Below are 21,726 nucleotides of genomic sequence, written 5' to 3'. Positions count from 1 at the left end.
CTTGCCTTTTCAAACAAAGAGAATGAAGAAAAAGTGATAATAGGAGTAAATTAGAAAATTACTTAAAATCGCATGCTCTATCTAAATCCTGAACGTTTAATTTTGACTAAACTATCCCTTTAAGTGTGTATCCCTATACTGCTCTAGATCTGCAAAAAAGTTTCAAATACATAGTAACCACAAAAACAATTGTATTAACTCTTTAAAAACTCTTCTTGTAGAATTAACAAACAAAAATGTTTTCTGTTAATATTGAATTAAGCTAAATAACAAATAGTAATGAATCCAAAAAATGTTTATAATGAAATAATGGCCTGTGTGCCACCTCAACAACTACCTTTCCTTTAATACTAGCTATGTCCTTCACTCACCAATCTCTCGGGCCATAGCCAGACCTTGTGGGTATGTAATGGGCGATAGTCTCTTGTCCCTCAGTCGTTCAATTGTATCTTTGTCATCTCTCAGGTCCAGTTTGGTACCCACCAAAATGATGGGTGTGTTAGGACAGTGATGTCGCACTTCTGGATACCACTAGAAGTAAACATTAATACAATTAGTATAATAATATTACAGTACACAGTCATTATGTTTTAAGTGGAGAAACGTCATCAATGTAAGTTCCAAAGCTCACCCGTCCGATCGCCTTACATACAGGTAGTATACATCATATCGTAACACCTCTTTATCATAAGTGGCATTTTATTATAAGTAAATGTAAGCTCTAAAGCTCACCATCCTTCAGAACGCCTTACTTACAGGTAGTATACATCATATCGTAACACCTCTTTATCATAAGTGGCATTTTATTATAAGTAAATGTAAGCTCTAAAGCTCACCATCCTTCAGAACGCCTTACTTACAGGTAGTATACATCATATGGTAACTTACCTCTTTATCATAAGTGACATTTTATTATAAGTAAATGTAAGCTCTAAAGCTCACCATCCTTCAGAACGCCTTACTTACAGGTAGTATACATCATATGGTAACTTACCTCTTTATCATAAGTGGCATTTTATTATAAGTAAATGTAAGCTCTAAAGCTCACCATCCTTCAGAACGCCTTACTTACAGGTAGTATACATCATATGGTAACTTACCTCTTTATCATAAGTGACATTTTATTATAAGTAAATGTAAGCTCTAAAGCTCACCATCCTGCAGAACGCCTTACTTACAGGTAGCGTACATCATATGGTAACACCTCTTTATCATAAGTGGCATTTTATTATAAGTAAATGTAAGCTCTAAAGCTCACCATCCTTCAGAACGCCTTACTTACAGGTAGTATACATCATATGGTAACTTACCTCTTTATCATAAGTGGCATTTTATTATAAGTAAATGTAAGCTCTAAAGCTCACCATCCTGCAGAACGCCTTACTTACAGGTAGCGTACATCATATGGTAACTTACCTCTGTATCATAAGTGGCATTTTATTATAAGTAAATGTAAGCTCTAAAGCTCACCATCCTTCAGAACGCCTTACTTACAGGTAGTATACATCATATGGTAACTTACCTCTTTATCATAAGTGACATTTTATTATAAGTAAATGTAAGCTCTAAAGCTCACCATCCTGCAGAACGCCTTACTTACAGGTAGCGTACATCATATGGTAACTTACCTCTGTATCATAAGTGACATTTTATTATAAGTAAATGTAAGCTCTAAAGCTCACAATCCTGCAGAACGCCTTACTTACAGGTAGTATACATCATATGGTAACTTACCTCTGTGTCATAAGTGACATTTTATTATAAGTAAATGTAAGCTCTAAAGCTCACCATCCTGCAGAACGCCTTACTTACAGGTAGCGTACATCATATGGTAACTTACCTCTGTATCATAAGTGACATTTTATTATAAGTAAATGTAAGCTCTAAAGCTCACATCCTACAGAACGCCTTACTTACAGGTAGTATACATCATATGGTAACTTACCTCTGTGTCATAAGTGACATTTTATTATAAGTAAATGTAAGCTCTAAAGCTCAGCATCCTGCAGAACGCCTTACTTACAGGTAGTATACATCATATGGTAACTTACCTCTGTGTCATAAGTGACATTTTATTATAAGTAAATGTAAGCTCTAAAGCTCACCATCCTGCAGAACGCCTTACTTACAGGTAGCGTACATCATATGGTAACTTACCTCTGTGTCATAAGTGACATTTTATTTTACCTTTTCTCCAACATAGGTGTGTCCGGTCCACGGCGTCATCCTTACTTGTGGGATATTCTCTTCCCCAACAGGAAATGGCAAAGAGCCCAGCAAAGCTGGTCACATGATCCCTCCTAGGCTCCGCCTACCCCAGTCATTCTCTTTGCCGTTGCACAGGCAACATCTCCACGGAGATGGCTAAGAGTTTTTTGGTGTTTAAATGTAGTTTTTATTCTTCAATCAAGTGTTTGTTATTTTAAAATAGTGCTGGTATGTACTATTTACTCTGAAACAGAAAAGAGATGAAGATTTCTGTTTGTAAGAGGAAAATGATTTTAGCAAACGTTACTAAAATCGATTGCTGTTTCCACACAGGACTGTTGAGATGAAGTAACTTCAGTTGGGGGAAACAGTTTGCAGACTTTTCTGCTTGAAGTATGACTGGCCACATTTCTAACAAGACTTTGTAATGCTGGAAGGCTGTCATTTTCCCTATGGGGACCGGTAAGCCATTTTCTTAGTTTAAGTAAAAGAATAAAGGGCTTCATAAGGGCTTATAAAACTGGTAGACATTTTTCTGGGCTAAAACGATTACTTTACTAAACATATTTGGCAGATTATAACTCTTATAGTTATTATAATCTTGGGGATTGTTTTAAAAAAACAGCAGGCACTGTATTGGACACCTTTTTCAGATGGGGGCCTTTTCTAGTCATAGGCAGAGCCTCATTTTCGCGCCACTAATGCGCAGTTGTTTTTGGAGAGCAAGGCATGCAGATGCATGTGTGAGGAGCTAAGAACCACTGAAAAAGCTTATAGAAGGCGTCATTTGGTATCGTATTCCCCTCTGGGCTTGGTTGGGTCTCAGCAAAGCAGATACCTGGGACTGTATAGGGGTTAAATGTAAAAACGGCTCCGGTTCCGTTATTTTAAGGGTTAAAGCTTTCAAATTTGGTGTGCAATACTTTTAAGGCTTTAAGACACTGTGGTGAAAATTTGGTGAATTTTGAACAATTCCTTCATACTTTTTCACATATTCAGTAATAAAGTGTGTTCAGTTTAAAATTTAAAGTGACAGTAACGGTTTTATTTTAAAACGTTTTTTGTACTTTGTTGACAAGTTTAAGCCTGTTTAACATGTCTGAACCATCAGATAAGCGATGTTCTATATGTATGAAAGCCAAGGTTTCTCCCCATTTAAATATATGTGATGATTGTGACATAGTGTCCAAAAAAAGTAGGGACAATGATGCCACAGATAATGATATTGCCCAAGATGATTCCTCAAATGAGGGGAGTAAGCATGGTACTGCATCATCCCCTTCTGTGTCTACACCAGTTTTGCCCACACAAGAGGCCCCTAGTACATCTAGTGCGCCCATACTTATTACCATGCAACAATTAACGGCTGTAATGGATAATTCTATTGCTAACATTTTATCCAAAATGCCTACTTATCAGAGAAAGCGCGATTGCTCTGTTTTAAACACTGAAGAGCAAGAAGACGCTGATGATAACTGTTCTGACATACCCTCACACCAATCTGAAGGGGCCAGGAGGGAGGTTTTGTCTGAGGGAGAAATTTCAGATTCAGGAAAAATTTCTCAACAAGCTGAACCTGATGTTGTAACATTTAAATTTAAACTAGAACATCTCCGCGCACTGCTTAAGGAGGTATTATCTACTCTGGATGATTGTGACAATTTGGTCATTCCAGAGAAATTATGTAAGATGGACAAGTTCCTAGAGGTTCCGGTGCCCCCCGATGCTTTTCCTATACCCAAGCGGGTGGCGGACATAGTAAATAAGGAGTGGGAAAGGCCCGGCATACCTTTTGTTCCTCCCCCTATATTTAAGAAATTATTTCCTATAGTCGACCCCAGAAAGGACTTATGGCAGACAGTCCCCAAGGTCGAGGGGGCGGTTTCAACTCTAAACAAACGCACTACTATTCCTATAGAAGATAGTTGTGCTTTCAAAGATCCTATGGATAAAAAATTAGAGGGTTTGCTTAAAAAGATGTTTGTTCAGCAAGGTTACCTTCTACAACCAATTTCATGCATTGTTCCTGTCACTACAGCAGCGTGTTTCTGGTTCGAAGAACTAGAAAAGTCGCTCAATAAAGAATCTTCGTATGAGGAGGTTATGGACAGAGTTCAAGCACTTAAATTGGCTAACTCTTTTATTTTAGATGCCGCTTTGCAATTAGCTAGATTAGCGGCGAAAAATTCAGGGTTTGCTATCGTGGCGCGCAGAGCGCTTTGGCTAAAGTCTTGGTCAGCGGATGTGTCTTCCAAGACAAAGTTGCTTAACATCCCTTTCAAGGGTAAAACACTGTTTGGTCCTGATTGGAAAGAGATTATTTCAGACATCACTGGGGGAAAGGGCCACGCCCTTCCTCAGGATAGGTCCTTTAAGGCTAAAAATAAGCCTAATTTTCGTCCCTTTCGCAGAAACGGACCAGCCTCTAATTCTACATCCTCTAAGCAAGAGGGTAATACTTCTCAACCCAAACCAGCCTGGAGACCGATGCAAGGCTGGAACAAGGGTAAGCAGGCCAAGAAGCCTGCCACAGCTACCAAAACAGCATGAAGAGATGGCCCCCGATCCGGGACCGGATCTGGTGGGGGGCAGACTTTCTCTCTTTGCTCAGGCTTGGGCAAGAGATGTTCAGGATCCTTGGGCACTAGAAATAGTTTCTCAGGGTTATCTCCTGGAATTCAAGGAACTACCCCCAAGGGGAAGGTTCCACAGGTCTCAATTATCTTCAAACCAAATAAAAAGACAGGCATTCTTACATTGTGTAGAAGACCTGTTAAAGATGGGAGTGATTCATCCAGTTCCAATAGGAGAACAAGGGATGGGGTTTTACTCCAACCTGTTCATAGTTCCCAAAAAAGAGGGAACATTCAGACCAATTTTAGATCTCAAGATCCTAAACAAATTTCTCAGGGTTCCATCGTTCAAAATGGAAACCATTCGAACGATCCTTCCTACCATCCAGGAAGGTCAATTTATGACCACGGTGGATTTAAAGGATGCGTACCTACATATTCCTATCCACAAGGAACATCATCAGTTCCTAAGGTTCGCTTTTCTGGACAAGCATTACCAGTTTGTGGCACTTCCATTCGGATTAGCCACTGATCCGAGAATTTTCACAAAGGTACTAGGGTCCCTTCTTGCAGTTCTAAGACCAAGGGGCATTGCAGTAGTACCTTACTTGGACGACATCCTGATTCAAGCGTCGTCTCTGTCAAAAGCAAAGGCTCATACGGACATCGTTCTAGCCTTTCTCAGATCTCACGGATGGAAAGTTTACATAGAAAAAAGTTGTCTGTCCCCGTCAACAAGAGTTCCCTTCTTGGGAACAATAATAGATTCCTTAGAAATGAGGATTTTTCTGACAGAGGTCAGAAAATCAAAACTTCTAAGCTCTTGTCAAGTACTTCATTCTGTTCTTCATCCTTCCATAGCGCAGTGCATGGAAGTAATAGGATTGATGGTTGCAGCAATGGACATAGTTCCTTTTGCACGAATTCATCTAAGACCATTACAACTGTGCATGCTCAGACAGTGGAATGGGGATTATACAGACTTGTCTCCGACGATTCAAGTAGATCAAAGGACCAGAGATTCACTCCGTTGGTGGCTGATCCTGGACAACCTGTCACAGGGAATGAGCTTCCGCAGACCAGAGTGGGTCATTGTCACGACCGACGCCAGTCTGGTGGGCTGGGACGCGGTCTGGGAACCCCTGAAAGCTCAGGGTCTATGGTCTCGGGAAGAATCTCTTCTCCCGATAAACATTCTGGAACTGAGAGCGATATTCAATGCTCTCAAAGCTTGGCCTCATCTAGCAAAGGCCAAATTCATAAGGTTTCAATCAGACAACATGACGACTGTTGCATATATCAACCATCAGGGGGGAACAAGGAGTTCCCTGGCGATGGAGGAAGTGACCAAGATAATTCAATGGGCGGAGGATCACTCCTGCCACTTGTCTGCAATCCACATCCCAGGAGTGGAAAATTGGGAAGCGGATTTTCTGAGTCGTCAGACCTTCCATCCGGGGGAGTGGGAACTCCATCCGGAAATCTTTGCCCAAATAACTCAATTATGGGGCATTCCAGACATGGATCTGATGGCCTCTCGTCAGAACTTCAAGGTTCCTTGTTACGGGTCCAGATCCAGGGATCCCAAGGCGACTCTAGTGGATGCACTAGTAGCACCTTGGACCTTCAACCTAGCTTATGTATTCCCACCGTTTCCTCTCATTCCCAGGCTGGTAGCCAGGATCAATCAGGAGAGGGCTTCTGTGATCTTGATAGCTCCTGCGTGGCCACGCAGGACTTGGTATGCAGACCTGGTGAATATGTCATCGGCTCCACCATGGAAGCTACCTTTGAGACAGGACCTTCTTGTTCAAGGTCCATTCGAACATCCGAATCTGGTTTCCCTCCAACTGACTGCTTGGAGATTGAACGCTTGATTTTATCAAAGCGTGGGTTTTCAGATTCCGTAATAGATACTCTTATTCAGGCTAGAAAGCCTGTAACTAGAAAGATTTACCATAAAATATGGAAACAATATATCTGTTGGTGTGAATCTAAAGGATTCCCATGGAACAAGATAAAAATTCCTAAGATTCTATCCTTTCTACAAGAAGGTTTGGAGAAAGGATTATCTGCAAGTTCTCTGAAGGGACAGATCTCTGCTTTATCTGTTTTACTTCACAAAAGGCTGGCAGCTGTGCCAGACGTTCAAGCGTTTGTTCAGGCTCTGGTTAGAATCAAGCCTGTTTACAGACCTTTGACTCCTCCTTGGAGTCTTAATCTAGTTCTTTCAGTTCTTCAAGGGGTTCCGTTTGAACCCTTACATTCCGTAGATATTAAGTTACTATCTTGGAAAGTTTTGTTTTTGGTTGCAATTTCTTCTGCTAGAAGAGTTTCTGAGTTATCTGCTCTGCAGTGTTCTCCGCCCTATCTGGTGTTCCATGCAGATAAGGTGGTTTTGCGTACGAAGCCTGGTTTTCTTCCGAAAGTTGTTTCCAACAAAAATATTAACCAGGAGATTGTTGTACCTTCTTTGTGTCCGAATCCAGTTTCAAAGAAGGAACGTTTGTTACACAATTTGGACGTAGTCCGTGCTCTAAAATTCTATTTAGAGGCTACTAAAGATTTCAGACAAACATCTTCTTTGTTTGTTGTTTATTCTGGTAAAAGGAGAGGTCAAAAAGCAACTTCTACCTCTCTTTCTTTTTGGCTTAAAAGCATTATCCGATTGGCTTATGAGACTGCCGGACGGCAGCCTCCTGAAAGAATCACAGCTCATTCCACTAGGGCTGTGGCTTCCACATGGGCCTTCAAGAACGAGGCTTCTGTTGACCAGATATGTAAGGCAGCGACTTGGTCTTCACTGCACACTTTTGCCAAATTTTACAAATTTGATACTTTTGCTTCTTCAGAGGCTATTTTTGGGAGAAAGGTTCTGCAAGCCGTGGTGCCTTCCGTTTAGGTGACCTGATTTGCTCCCTCCCTTCATCCGTGTCCTAAAGCTTTGGTATTAGTTCCCACAAGTAAGGATGACGCCGTGGACCGGACACACCTATGTTGGAGAAAACAGAATTTATGCTTACCTGATAAATTACTTTCTCCAACGGTGTGTCCGGTCCACGGCCCGCCCTGGTTTTTTTAATCAGGTCTGATGAATTATTTTCTCTAACTACAGTCACCACGGTATCATATGGTTTCTCCTATGCATATTTCCTCCTGTACGTCGGTCGAATGACTGGGGTAGGCGGAGCCTAGGAGGGATCATGTGACCAGCTTTGCTGGGCTCTTTGCCATTTCCTGTTGGGGAAGAGAATATCCCACAAGTAAGGATGACGCCGTGGACCGGACACACCGTTGGAGAAAGTAATTTATCAGGTAAGCATAAATTCTGTTTTTAATCTGTAAATATTTAACTAATGTAACAGTGCTGCTGAATGTGTTTGCACTTTTATAAATATGTGATGCAAATAATAATAAACAAGTTGTGGGGCAGACAAAGAGTTTATGTTGCCTTCTTATTGCTGACAGAAATCCTTTACTCCCACTAAGGTAAATAACTTCCTCATCACAGGGCACATACAGATAATTCAGCCAGCACAGTTTGTTTTCTCTTCTTCCTCTCCCCTCACCATGGCTCATTTAACCGTTACCCTCTTGTTTATCCCCATCTGTGTATAATTTCCCTTAACATCCTTCCTACAAGGGCTGCATTTAGCACTGAGGTGATTGTCCCCTCCCCCTTTATAGGAAGCATAGAAATCCGTGAGCATTTTCCTGGAATGTGTCTTACACTTAAAGGAACAGTCTAGTCCAGTGGTTCTCAACCAAAGTGACCCCAAGGCCCGGTAAATTTTAGCTGGCCATGTCCAGGGCCCGGTAGTTTTATTTTATATATATATATATATATATATATATATATATACAGGGATTTGACCTATCAGTAACTAAGCAGTTCAGTGTGGGTTTAGTGGGGGCCCTGGAGTGTGGGGGTCCTGCCGAGGGTCTGTCGCTGTGAGGGCCATGGAGTGTGAGGTCTGGCCCTGGAGGTTGGGGGCCCTTTCTTTGGCCCTTAATGTTGGGGATCCTGGCTCTGGAGGTTGATGGGCCTGTTGGGGTTAGGGCAGGGAGGCTACCATGTTAATTTGCATAAATTTGAATACATTTGGGTCAGTGTGAGACAGTTTTCCTGGGGCCTTGATTGGTCTGAGTCTGCCCCTTGTGTGCAGTGGGGGCATGACAGGTCAGGGCCCACCAGCAGGGTTATCATGGCCCGGTACTGGGCCACGGCCCGGCTGTTGAGAAACCAGGGTCTAGTCAAAATTAAACATTTATGATTCAGATAGATCATGCAATTTTAAACAAATTTTCCAATTTACCTTTATCATCAAATTTGCTTTGTTCTCTTGGTATTCTTAGTTGAAAGCTAAACCTAGGTAGGCCATCTCTTATCTCAAGGCATTTGGCAGTTGTTCACAGCTAGAGGGCATTAGTTCATGTGTGCCATATAGATAACATTGTGATCACGCCCGTGAAGTTACTTATGAGAGGGCACCGATTGGCTAAAATGCAAGTCTGTCAAAAGAACTGAAATAAGGGGGCAGTCTGCAAGGGCTTAGATACAAGGCAATAACAGAGGTAACAATTATATCAAAGGGACATGAAACCCAAAAATGTTATTTCATGATTCAGATAGAGAATACAATTATTTTTTTTTAAACAATTTTTATTGAAGTCATAAACAAGTGTAACATAAGAGATACGTCCCAGAACAATAACAGATAAGGAGGTATACAGTACTATTACAGAGATATTGCCAAATCCACTAATACATGTTATGCCTATCTACAATACATTTGTGACAATAAAGAGTGTTATGCATAGGCAGGTATTATCAAAGTAATGAGGCCATATTTGGCTGGAGAGATGAAAGAGCAATGAGGTCAACTAGGCAAAGGGAACATGTAGAAGGGACATTATGATTCCATTTATCTATAGTGTTAGTAAAAATTTTGGGCTATCTATAATGAGACTTCAGTTTTGTAATGTAATATCATAGAAAGAGTTAAGATAAAAATGGTCCCCACAGTGCCGTACAGAATATAGATTAGGTTATCTATTCAAGTAAGATTAAGGCCAGGGCTTTATGGTTTTTTGGGGAAGGGGAATTCAGCGGGCGAGAGCCACTCTAAATAAAGTAAGGGGGAGGGTGGGAGGGCGGAGCCAGTTAGAATGCTAAACTAGTAAATACTTTTGGGCCTCTGAGCTTTCGAGTACAATACAAGTAAGGATATCTCCTATCCATGCCATGAGTAGCGGTAGATAACAGAGACCTGTTTTGGTTTCTACCACAGTATAAGTACTCAGGGAATATATTATATATTAATTTAGTAATTAGTGGTTCGTGCCTATATAAGATGCAAATAAGCCGAACACCACAGGATCGGATGGATAGCGTGTATAGTTAATATTTACCTTTGCAGTATCATTAGGGATATACTTGTACCGTTAAGATGTATTAGTAAATAGAACTGAGGGAGCTAATGTGTAAAATAGGGCTCTCTCATATGTATATACCATAGATAGTTATGACTACGAGAGTCCAGACATCCATGAGTGAGTAGTTGCTATACTATTAATCAGTCCTACCTTAGGCGAGCCAAACAAAATATTTGGATGAGCCAGTGTTAAAAATGATCTAGGTAGAATAAACAGTTATATACATATACCGGTATATGATGTAGTAACCGTGGTTAAGGTTTACCTTCTCCATATAAATAAGGGTACACTTGCATCCTATTGTCATGTGAAGGTACCTAAGTAGGTCTAGGGAGCAATACTACTAGCTTGAATTGCAATGTAAGTCCTAGTATATCACTCTGTGCATTGTAATACGGCCAACTATACATTGCTAAAGAACCAAAAGCATTATAGAAATTTAGAGAGATAGAAAGCAGTTATAGCACTCCCTAAGTAGCCAGAACATAAATAGGCTAAACATTGAAAGTAATATGTGACTTTCAAGGCTCTCTTGTTTGTATAATAATATATGTTAGAGTATGTAATAGACTCAAAAGCTACATTGACTGGATATCCAAACATTAGACTGGGTGGAGTGTGAACCTCCTGATTAGGAGAATATATTGGGTATAGTACACCCTAAAACCTGTAGAATAATATACTCATAGCATAGATAGGGCATCACTGCTAAACATTCAGTGCCAAGTAAGGGAACTTAAACATAATTTGGCGCAGCTGTGAGTGCCTTAATGTAGGAGACATAGAATGGTATTAAGAGTGCAACAGGCGCTGATGCAAAAAATGGACATTTAGTAAGGGGCGTGTGGTAAGTAATGCGAGAGTGGGTAACCATACCCCAATTACATGAAAAAAGTGATGCACGAACAAAAACATTCAATAGATAACACTGAATAACGTCTATCGAATACTAAAGAATAATGAATAGTAATTGTGTTCGTTGTTAGAATATATTATAAAATGTGAGTTAAGCTAAGAAAGAATATATAGGTGAATGTTGAGGCGGCAAAATCACGTTATGTGGTCATAAGCTGTATTAAAATAAAAGTCCTATGTCATTTTTAACTTCAAGTAAGTGTTATATAACACAGATGATTAAGAGCTAAAAAAATGGAAAGGGGTTAAGAAAGATTGGATGTCCATGCTTCTGTCCAAAAAAAAATGGCTAGCAGCAGACTATCTCAAGTCCAGAACCTGGTTGTATAAAAGTGTTTTTTGAGCCGATTATTCCACAAAGTATGGCATGATATGCATAAGGTGCACAGAGCTCCTCTCAGTTGCGACCGTTCAGTTTGGCGGTTGACTTCGCCCCCGAGAATACAATTTTAAAGAACTTTCTAATTTACTTCTATTATCTAATGTGTTTCATTCTCTTTGTATCATTTGTTGACGGAGCAGCAATGCACTACTGGTTTCTAACTGAACACATGGGTGAGCCAATGACGAACTGTACATATATATGCAGCCACTAATCAGCAGCGAGAACCTAGGTTTTTTTGCTGCTCCTGAGCTTGCCTAGATACATCTTTCAGCAAAGGATAACAAGGGAAGGAAGCAAATTAAATAATAGAAGTAAATTGGAAAGTTGTCTAAAATTGCATTATCTATCTGAATCATGAAATAATTTTTTTTCCCTTTTATTACCAGTTTTGCACACATGAACTAGCACTGTCTTGCTGTGAAAATCTAATAAAATGCACTGAAATAAAATGCGGCCTCTGCAGGAGCTTAGAAACAGGCTGAGATTTATAGGTTTTAAAGTGTATTCATTTAACAATGTTGGTTGTGCAAAGATAGGGTATTATTATTATCATCATCATTTATTTGTATAGCGCCGCCAAATTCTGTAGCGCTGGTTGGGTAGAAAAGGCGTTATCTATCTTTTTAATAAAAAAAAAAAATCAAGTAGACTGTCCTTTTAATTGAATTTATTTATGGTAAGAAGAAACATTTTAACAGACTTGTTATATAGAAATAATGTTTAAATCAGACACTGTGGACTATCTGTATGTTAAAGCGTCTGTTACCTTTGCTCTGACATTTTCAAATGAAGCCGGACTAACCAGGGAGAAGCATATCAGAAACACATCCTGAGGAAGAAGAGTGACAAAAGTTACACATACACATGAAATCCCTGTGCTCCCCCCCCCCCCAGCTGGCAGAAGAATCAGACACTCACCGTTTGTGGGTAGGAAAGGGGTCGAAGTCGGTCATAATCTTCCTGTCCAGCTGTGTCCCACAGCCCCAGGTTCACTGGTTTCCCATCCACCATTACATTGGCAGAATAGTTATCAAACCTGTAACATGACAAAGCCACAGCTCATCACCCTATAAGAATATCCTTATATTAGCCTGTTGTCACTTATACCAGTATCAGTCAATGGTCAGAACCAGCTACTGTAGATTCTTTTAATCATATAATAATCCAATACAGCAAGATTTGATTTATTAAAATAATAATTAGAAGATATGGCACATAAATTTCATTTGGGGGTAACGGGTATAAATCCACCTGATGAACTGGCATTAAACCTACATTGGTACGTTGTTTTAGTTCTTGTACACAGATATTAAGACCAACTTTAGGTGTATTGTTATAGAAATATAGCCATCATTTATCAGAATACAATCTTTTCTGTTAGATACATATTTAGACATTGTTTGAAACACCAAGGATACTATTGAGACTTGTATGTATTTATATTGATGTGATCTTTCATAACTATAATAACACATCTCCATACATTTCTGGGAGTTTTCAGCCTATTTATTTGTTTGGCCAGAACCATACAGGCAGTAGATGTCAGTATGACATTAAGTGATTTCCCATATTTCTGCAAATGAACCATTTCACTTCTGATCTGTCCACTGGTTCATTCCATTGAAAACTCTCTTTAAAGGGACAGTCAAGTCAAAATGACGCTTTCATGAGTCAGATAGAAAATGCAATATTAAACCACTTTCTAATTTACTTCTATTATTTAATTAGCTTTTTTCCCCTTGGAATTCTTTGCTGAACGTTAGGCTCAGGAGCAGGAGTGTACTACTGGGAGCTAACTAAATAAATTGGGTGAGCCAATGACAAAAGGCATATATGTGCAGCCCCCAAATCACAAGTTAGCTCCCAAAAAAATATTGCTGGCTGCTCCTGGTAATACCCAATTACACTCTTCAACAAAGATACCAAAAGAACAAAGCAAATTTGATAAATTTGATAAAATTGCATATTCTATATGAATCTTTAAAGTTTAATGATTATTACTTACACAGTAGGAATATATTCTCCTGGGAAGGCATTGGTTGTATAACTAATCAGGAGACAGGTTTTTCCGACAGCACTGAAAAAAAAACAAAAAAACTATTCGGAAATCAAGATATATAATTTGACAAAGTGTGATGACATATACACAGATACTTTAAATGGAAATTCACTGGGTCTAGATGATGATATAAATATACTTTTGTATATAGAGATTGTCAATGTATATAGAATGATACGAATAGAGGACAATATCAATAGACAGACTGTGAAGTAAATAGAAAACAGAAAGCTTAATCTTTTAACCTCTTCCCGTCTGGACTTATTTGTCTACATCGTAAACAAATAAGTAAAAATTGAAATCACATGATCGTTCATGCAATTGTGTGATTTCAATGTTGGGATCAGGTCAGGGGGGAGTGCACATGATGATAGGCACGCCCTCAAGCAATCCCATTTAGTAAGCTACAGAGGCTTCAGTACAGCCAAATGGCTAGGACGTTTCATGCAGTCCTAAGGGCGCTAAAGCCCCGCGCAATTAGGACGGCATGAAATGTCCAAATGGCCGGAAAGGGGTTAAGAAAGATTGGATGTCCATGCTTCTGTCCAGTTGATGGCAAAGATAAAAATTATTTTCATAGATCTATAAAACTGTATTTCTTTCATGTAAATGGCAAGAGTCCATGAGCTAGTGACGTATGGGATATACAATCCTACCAGGAGGGGCAAAGTTTCCCAAACCTCAAAATGCCTATAAATACACCCCTCACCACACTCACACTTTAGTTTTTACAAATTTTGCCAGGAGGTGGTGAAGTAAGTTTGTGCTTGATTTTTTCTATAATATGCGCTTCTAAGCATTTTGAACCACAATTCCTCTCAGAGTACAGCGTTTGTTAGAGGGATGTGAAGAGAGTATCGCATGTTGATTTTTATGGTTTCACTCACGGGAAATCTTTTCACAGGTTCTCTGTTATCGGTTGTAGGGATTCATCTCCTTCCTCCCTTTTCAGATCGACGATATACTCTTATACCATTACCTCTGCAGATAGTTTTCAGTACTGGTTTGGCTATCTGCTATATGTGGATAGGTGTCTTTCGGTAAGTATGTATCATTGTTTAAGACACTCTCAGCTATGTTTGGCGCTTTATGTATTAATATAAAGTTTTAAATACAGGTAGCCCTCAGTTAAGCCGGGGTTAGGTTCCAGAAGGAATGGTTATAAATCGAAACCGTTGTTAATTGAAACCCAGTTTATAATGTAAGTCAATGGGAAGTGGGGGAGTTAGGTTCCAGGCCCCTCTCAAAATTGTCATAAGTTACACTTAATACATTATTTTTAAAGCTTTGAAATTAAGACTTTAAATGCTAGACAGCATTATAAACCTAATAAAATAATCACACAACACAGAATATATAATTAAACTAAGTTAAATGAACAAAAACATTTTCTAAACAGCATTTTAAACCTAATAAAATAATCACACAACACAGACTTCACTTGCATTTTTCTGCAAACAGTTCTTTCTATGCATTCCTATCTGGACTGAGTTATAGACAGGAAGATCTTGTTCCTTTGAAATCTGCTTGATAGCTCAGGTCTGGTTAAACTGATTAATTTCAGCTTTCTTGGCTTTGCTGCAACACAAGCGTACAGCTCCACATACTGGCTATTTTAATAAATGCACTGCTTCTCAATGTTTTTCAATAGCAGTCACATGACTGGAAAAAAAGGTTGTTATTCTGAAACGGTGTAAATTGAACCGTTGTAAAACGAGGGTCACCTGTATATGTATTTATTTATATTTGCCATGAGTCAGGTCTATGTGTATTTCCCTTTGCAGTCTAACAGTTTCAGTATGGGAATCATGTTTTAGGAAGTTATTTTTTTATATATATTTTTACCTGGGGTTTAATCTTTTTTTCCAATTTGACTTGTTTTTCCTTAAATTTCGTGGGCAAATCTAGGCTCGCGAGGGCACAAAATGCTGTTATTTGTTGCAAAATTTTTAACGTGAATTTGTCGCAAGTTTCGTAATTTCCTGTGTATTTATTAACGTTAGGTTGTTTGGCGCGAAGTCGCGCTTGTTATGATGTGAGTTGCTTTAATTTCGGATATTGGTTGGAGCGAAAAAAAATTCACTTCCCTTTGCTTCGTGCGTCATACTTGGCACCAAATATTTTTTGGTTATATTACGCCACTTCCTTTATGCTCCTTGCTCTCTTTATAATTCTAGAGGAATATGTGGTTTGCGTTTCTGCCTATTTAGCATATGCATTTTTTCCCATTCCTGAATTTGCTATATGAGGAAATTGGATATTTCTCTTGTTAAGTGTATCCAGTCCACGGATCATCCATTACTTGTGGGATATTCTCCTTCCCAACAGGAAGTTGCAAGAGGATCACCCACAGCAGAGCTGCTATATAGCTCCTCCCCTCACTGCCATACCCAGTCATTCTCTTGCAACTCTCAACAAAGATGGACGTAGTAAGAGGAGAGTGGTGTATTATAGTTAGTTTTTTAACTTCAATCAAAAGTATGTTATTTTTAAATGGTACCGGAGTGTACTGTTTCATCTCAGGCAGCATTAGAAGAAGAATCTGTCTGTGATTTCTATGATCTTAGCAGAAGTAACTAAGATCCATTGCTGTTCTCACATATTCTGAGGAGTGAGGTAACTTCAGAGGGGGAATAGCGTGCAGGTTTTCCTGTAATAAGGTATGTGCAGTTAAAATATTTCTAGGGATGGAATTTGCTAGAAAAATGCTGCTGATACCGGATTAATGTAAGTTAAGCCTTAAATGCAGTGATAGCGACTGGTATCAGGCTTATTAACAGAGATACATACTCTTATAAAAGTGTAATATAAAACGTTTCCTGGCATGTTAATCGTTTTTATATATGTTTGGTGACAAAACTTATTGGGGCCTAGTTTTTTTCCACATGCCTGGCTTGATTTTTGCCTAGTAACAGGCTTTCCACTGTTGCAATATGAGTGGGAAGGGCCTATTTTAGTGCTTTTCTGTGAAGCTAAAAATACTGACAGAGACATTCAGCTTCCCTCTGCATGATACAGGACATCTCTGAAGGGCTCAAAAGGCTTCAAAGTCGTGTTTGAGGAGGGTAACAATCACAGTAGACTGTGGCAGTTGTTGTGACTGTTTAAAAAACGTTTTTGTCATTTATTATTCTGTTTTTGTTATTAAGGGGTTAATCATCCATTTGCAAGTGGGTGCAATGCTCTGCTAACTTGTTACATACACTGTAAAAATTTTGTTAGTGTAACTGCCTTTTTTCACTGTTATTTCAAATTTTGTCAAAATTTGTTTCTCTTAAAGGCACAGTAACGTTTTTTTATATTGCTTGTTAACTTGCTTTAAAGTGTTTTCCAAGCTTGCTAGTCTCATTGCTAGTCTGTACAAACATGTCTGAAACAGAGGATACTTGTTCATTATCTTTAAAAGCCATGGTGGAGCCCCATGGGAGAATGTGTACTAAATGTATTGATTTCACCTTAAACAGTAAAGATCAGTCTTTATCTATAAAAGAATTGTCACCAGAGGGGTCTGTCGAGGGGGAAGTTATGCCGACTAACTCTCCCCACGTGTCGGACCCTTCGCCTCCCGCTCAAGGGACGCACGCTAATATGGCGCCAAGTACATCAGGGACGCCCATAGCGATTACTTTGCAGGACATGGCTGCAATCATGAATAATACCCTGTCAGAGGTATTATCCAGATTGCCTGAATTGAGAGGCAAGCGCGATAGCTCTGGGGTTAGACGAGATACAGAGCGCGTAGATGCTGTAAGAGCCATGTCTGATACTGCGTCACAATATGCAGAACCTGAGGACGGAGAGCTTCAGTCTGTGGGTGACGTCTCTGAATCGGGGAGACCTGATTCAGAGATTTCTAATTTTAAATTTAAGCTTGAGAACCTCCGTGTATTGCTTGGGGAGGTATTAGCTGCTCTGAATGACTGTGACACAACTGCAGTGCCAGAGAAATTGTGTAGGCTGGATAAATACTATGCAGTGCCGGTGAGTACTGATGTTTTTCCAATACCTAAAAGGCTTACAGAAATTATTAGTAAGGAGTGGGATAGGCCCGGTGTGCCCTTTTCCCCACCTCCTATATTTAGAAAAATGTTTCCAATAGATGCCACTACACAGGACTTATGGCAGACTGTCCCTAAGGTGGAGGGAGCAGTTTCTACTTTAGCAAAGCGTACCACTATCCCGGTTGAGGACAGTTGTGCTTTTTCAGATCCAATGGATAAAAAATTATTGGGTTACCTTAAGAAAATGTTTATTCAATAAGGTTTTATTTTACAGTCCCTTGCATGCATTGCGCCTGTCACTGCTGCGGCGGCATTCTGGTTTGAGGCCCTGGAAGAGGCCATCCATACAGCTCCATTGACTGAAATTGTTGACAAGCTTAGAACTCTTAAGCTAGCTAACTCATTTGTTTCTGATGCCATTGTTCATTTGACTAAACTAACGGCTAAGAATTCTGGATTCGCCATCCAGGCGCGTAGGGCGCTATGGCTCAAATCCTGGTCAGCTGATGTGACTTCAAAGTCTAAATTACTCAACATTCCTTTCAAGGGGCAGACCTTATTCGGGCCTGGTTTGAAAGAAATTATTGCTGACATTACTGGAGGTAAGGGTCATACCCTTCCTCAGGACAGGGCCAAATCAAAGGCCAAACAGTCTAATTTTCGTGCCTTTCGAAATTTCAAGGCAGGTGCAGCATCAACTTCCTCTGCTTCAAAACAAGAGAGTACTTTTGCTCAATCCAAACAGGCCTGGAAACCTAACCAGTCCTGGAACAAGGGCAAGCAGGCCAGACAGCCTGCTGCTGCCTCTATGACAGCATGAAGGAGCGGCCCCCTATCCGACAACGGATCTAGTAGGGGGCAGACTCACTCGCTTCGCCCAGGCGTGGGCAAGAGATGTTCAGGATCCTTGGGTGTTGGAGATCATATCTCAGGGATATCTTCTGGACTTCAAAGCTTCTCCTCCACAAGGGAGATTTCACCTTTCAAGATTATCTGCAAACCAGATAAAGAAAGAGGCATTCCTAAGCTGCGTACAAGATCTCCTTGTAATGGGAGTGATCCATCCAGTTCCGCGGACGGAACAAGGACAGGGGTTTTATTCAAATCTGTTTGTGGTTCCCAAAAAAGAGGGAACCTTCAGACCAATTTTGGATTTAAAGATCCTAAACAAATTCCTCAGAGTTCCGTCATTCAAGATGGAAACTATTCGAACCATTTTACCCATGATCCAAGAGGGTCAGTACATGACCACAGTGGACTTAAAGGATGCCTACCTTCACATTCCGATTCACAAGAATCATCATCGGTTCCTGAGGTTTGCCTTTCTAGACAGGCATTACCAATTTGTAGCTCTTCCATTCGGGTTGGCTACAGCCCCAAGAATTTTTACAAAGGTTCTGGGCTCACTTCTGGCGGTCCTAAGACCGCGAGGCATAGCGGTGGCTCCTTACCTGGACGATATCCTGATACAGGCGTCAAGCTTTCAAATTGCCAAATCTCATACAGAGATAATTCTGGCATTCCTGAGGTCACATGGGTGGAAAATGAACGAAGAAAAGAGTTCTCTATCTCCTCTCACGAGGGTTTCCTTCCTAGGGACTCTAATAGATTCTGTAGAAATTAAAATTTACCTGACGGAGTCCAGGTTATCAAAACTTCTAAATGCTTGCCGTGTTCTTCACTCCATTCCGTGCCCCACGGTGGCTCAGTGCATGGAAGTAATCGGCTTAATGGTAGCGGCGATGGACACAGTGCCATTCGCGCGCCTGCATCTCAGACCGCTGCAATTATGCATGCTCAGTCAGTGGAATGGGGATTACACAGATTTGTCCCCTCTACTAAATCTGGATCAGGAAACCAGAGATTCTCTTCTCTGGTGGTTATCTCGGCCCATCTGTCCAAGGGTATGACCTTTCGCAGACCAGATTGGACGATTGTAACAACAGATGCCAGCCTTCTAGGTTGGGGTGCAGTCTGGAACTGCCTGAAGGCTCAGGGTTCATAGACTCAGGAGGAGAAACTCATCCCAATAAATATTCTGGCGTTAAGAGCAATATTCAATGCTCTTCTGGCTTGGCCTCAGCTAGCAACACTGAGGTTCATCAAAATTCAGTCGGACAACATCACGACTGTGGCTTACATCAACCATCAAGGGGGAACCAGGAGTTCCCTAGCGATGTCAGAAGTCTCCAAGATAATTCGCTGGGCAGAGACTCACTCTTGCCACCTGTCAGCGATCCATATCCCAGGTGTAGAGAACTGGGAGGCGGATTTTCTAAGTCATCAGACTTTTCATCCGGGGAATGGGAACTCCATCCGGAGGTGTTTGCTCAATTGGTTCTCCGTTGAGGCAAACCAGAATTGGATCTCACGGTGTCTCGCCAGAACGCCAAGCTTCCTTGTTATGGATCCAGGTCCAGGGACCCAGAAGCGGCACTGATAGATGCTCTAGCAGCGCCTTGGTTCTTCAACCTGGCTTATGTGTTTCCACCATTTCCTCTGCTCCCTCGTCTGATTGCCAAAATCAAACAGGAAAGAGCATCAGTGATATTGATAGCGCCTGCGTGGCCACGCAGGACCTGGTATGCAGACCTAGTGGACATGTCATCCTTTCCACCATGGACTCTGCCTCTGAGACAAGACCTTCTAATACAAGGTCCTTTCAATCATCCGAATCTATTTTCTCTGAGACTGACTGCATGGAGATTGAACGCTTGATCCTATCAAAGCGTGGCTTCTCCGAGTCAGTAATTGATACCTTAATACAGGCACGAAAGCCTGTCACCAGGAAAATTTACCACAAGATATGGCGTAAATATCTTCATTGGTGTGAATCCAAGAATTACTCATGGAGTAGGGTTAGGATTCCTAGGATATTGTCCTTCCTCCAAGAGGGTTTGGACAAAGGATTATCAGCTAGTTCTTTAAAGGGACAGATTTCTGCTCTGTCTATTCTTTTACACAAGCGTCTGGCAGAAGTTCCAGACGTTCAGGCATTTTGTCAGGCTTTAGTTAGAATTAAGCCTGTGTTTAAACCTGTTGCTCCTCCATGGAGCTTAAACTTGGTTCTTAAAGTTCTTTAAGGGGTTCCGTTTGAACCCCTTCATTCTATTGATATCAAACTTCTTTCATGGAAAGTTCTTTTTCTGATGGCTATTTCCTCGGCTCGAAGAGTCTGGAGTTATCTGCCTTACATTGTGATTCTCCTTATCTGATCTTTCATTCAGATAAAGTTGTTCTGCATACAAAACCTGGGTTTTTACCTAAGGTGGTTTCTAACAAGAATATCAATCAAGAGATTGTTGTTCCATCATTATGTCTTAATCCTTCTTCAAAGAAGGAACGTCTTTTGCATAATCTAGACGTAGTCCGTGCCTTGAAGTTTTACTTCCAGGCTACTAAAGATTTTCGCCAAACATCTAACCTGTTTGTTGTTTACTCTGGACAGAGGAGAGGTCAGAAGGCCTCGGCAACCTCTCTTTCTTTTTGGCTTCGGAGTATAATCCGTTTAGCCTATGAGACTGCTGGACAGCAGCCTCCTGAAAGGATTACAGCTCATTCTACTAGAGCTGTGGCTTCCACCTGGGCCTTTAAAAATGAGGCCTCTGTTGAACAGATTTGCAAGGCTGCAACTTGGTCTTCCCTTCATACTTTTTCCAAATTTTACAAATTTGATACTTTTGCTTCTTCGGAGGCTGTTTTTGGGAGAAAGGTTCTACAGGCAGTGGTTCCTTCCGTTTAAGTTCCTGCCTTGTCCCTCCCATCATCCGTGTACTTTAGCTTTGGTATTGGTATCCCACAAGTAATGGATGATCCGTGGACTGGATACACTTAACAAGAGAAAAACATAATTTATGCTTACCTGATAAATTTATTTCTCTTGTAGTGTATCCAGTCCACGGCCCGCCCTATCCTTTTCAGGCAGGTCTAAATTTTAATTAAACTACAGTCACCACTGCACCCTATGGTTTCTCCTTTCTCGGGTTGTTTCGGTCGAATGACTGGATATGGCAGTGAGGGGAGGAGCTATATAGCAGCTCTGCTGTGGGTGATCCTCTTGCAACTTCCTGTTGGGAAGGAGAATATCCCACAAGTAATGGATGATCCGTGGACTGGATACACTACAAGAGAAATAAATTTATCAGGTAA

At 40.6% G+C, this 21,726-nt stretch overlaps 1 protein-coding gene across 1 annotated transcript in view; it reads right to left on the bottom strand.

Moving 5' to 3' along the window:
* Positions 1-21,726, bottom strand: part of RAC3 (Rac family small GTPase 3) — a 64,220-nt gene that overhangs the window by 11,169 nt on the left and 31,325 nt on the right. Inside the window, exons 2-5 of the mRNA XM_053705676.1 lie at positions 13,523-13,594; positions 12,436-12,553; positions 12,284-12,346; positions 372-531 (exon numbers count right to left, since the gene is read on the bottom strand). Coding sequence (XP_053561651.1) covers positions 372-531; positions 12,284-12,346; positions 12,436-12,553; positions 13,523-13,594 — 413 coding nt within the window. The remainder of the gene's footprint in view (positions 1-371; positions 532-12,283; positions 12,347-12,435; positions 12,554-13,522; positions 13,595-21,726) is intronic.

The sequence above is a fragment of the Bombina bombina genome, chromosome 1 (genome assembly GCF_027579735.1).
Source record: "Bombina bombina isolate aBomBom1 chromosome 1, aBomBom1.pri, whole genome shotgun sequence".
NCBI lineage: Eukaryota > Metazoa > Chordata > Amphibia > Anura > Bombinatoridae > Bombina > Bombina bombina.
Note: the sequence above shows the minus strand (reverse complement) of the source record. Positions and strands in the feature narration are given on the sequence as shown.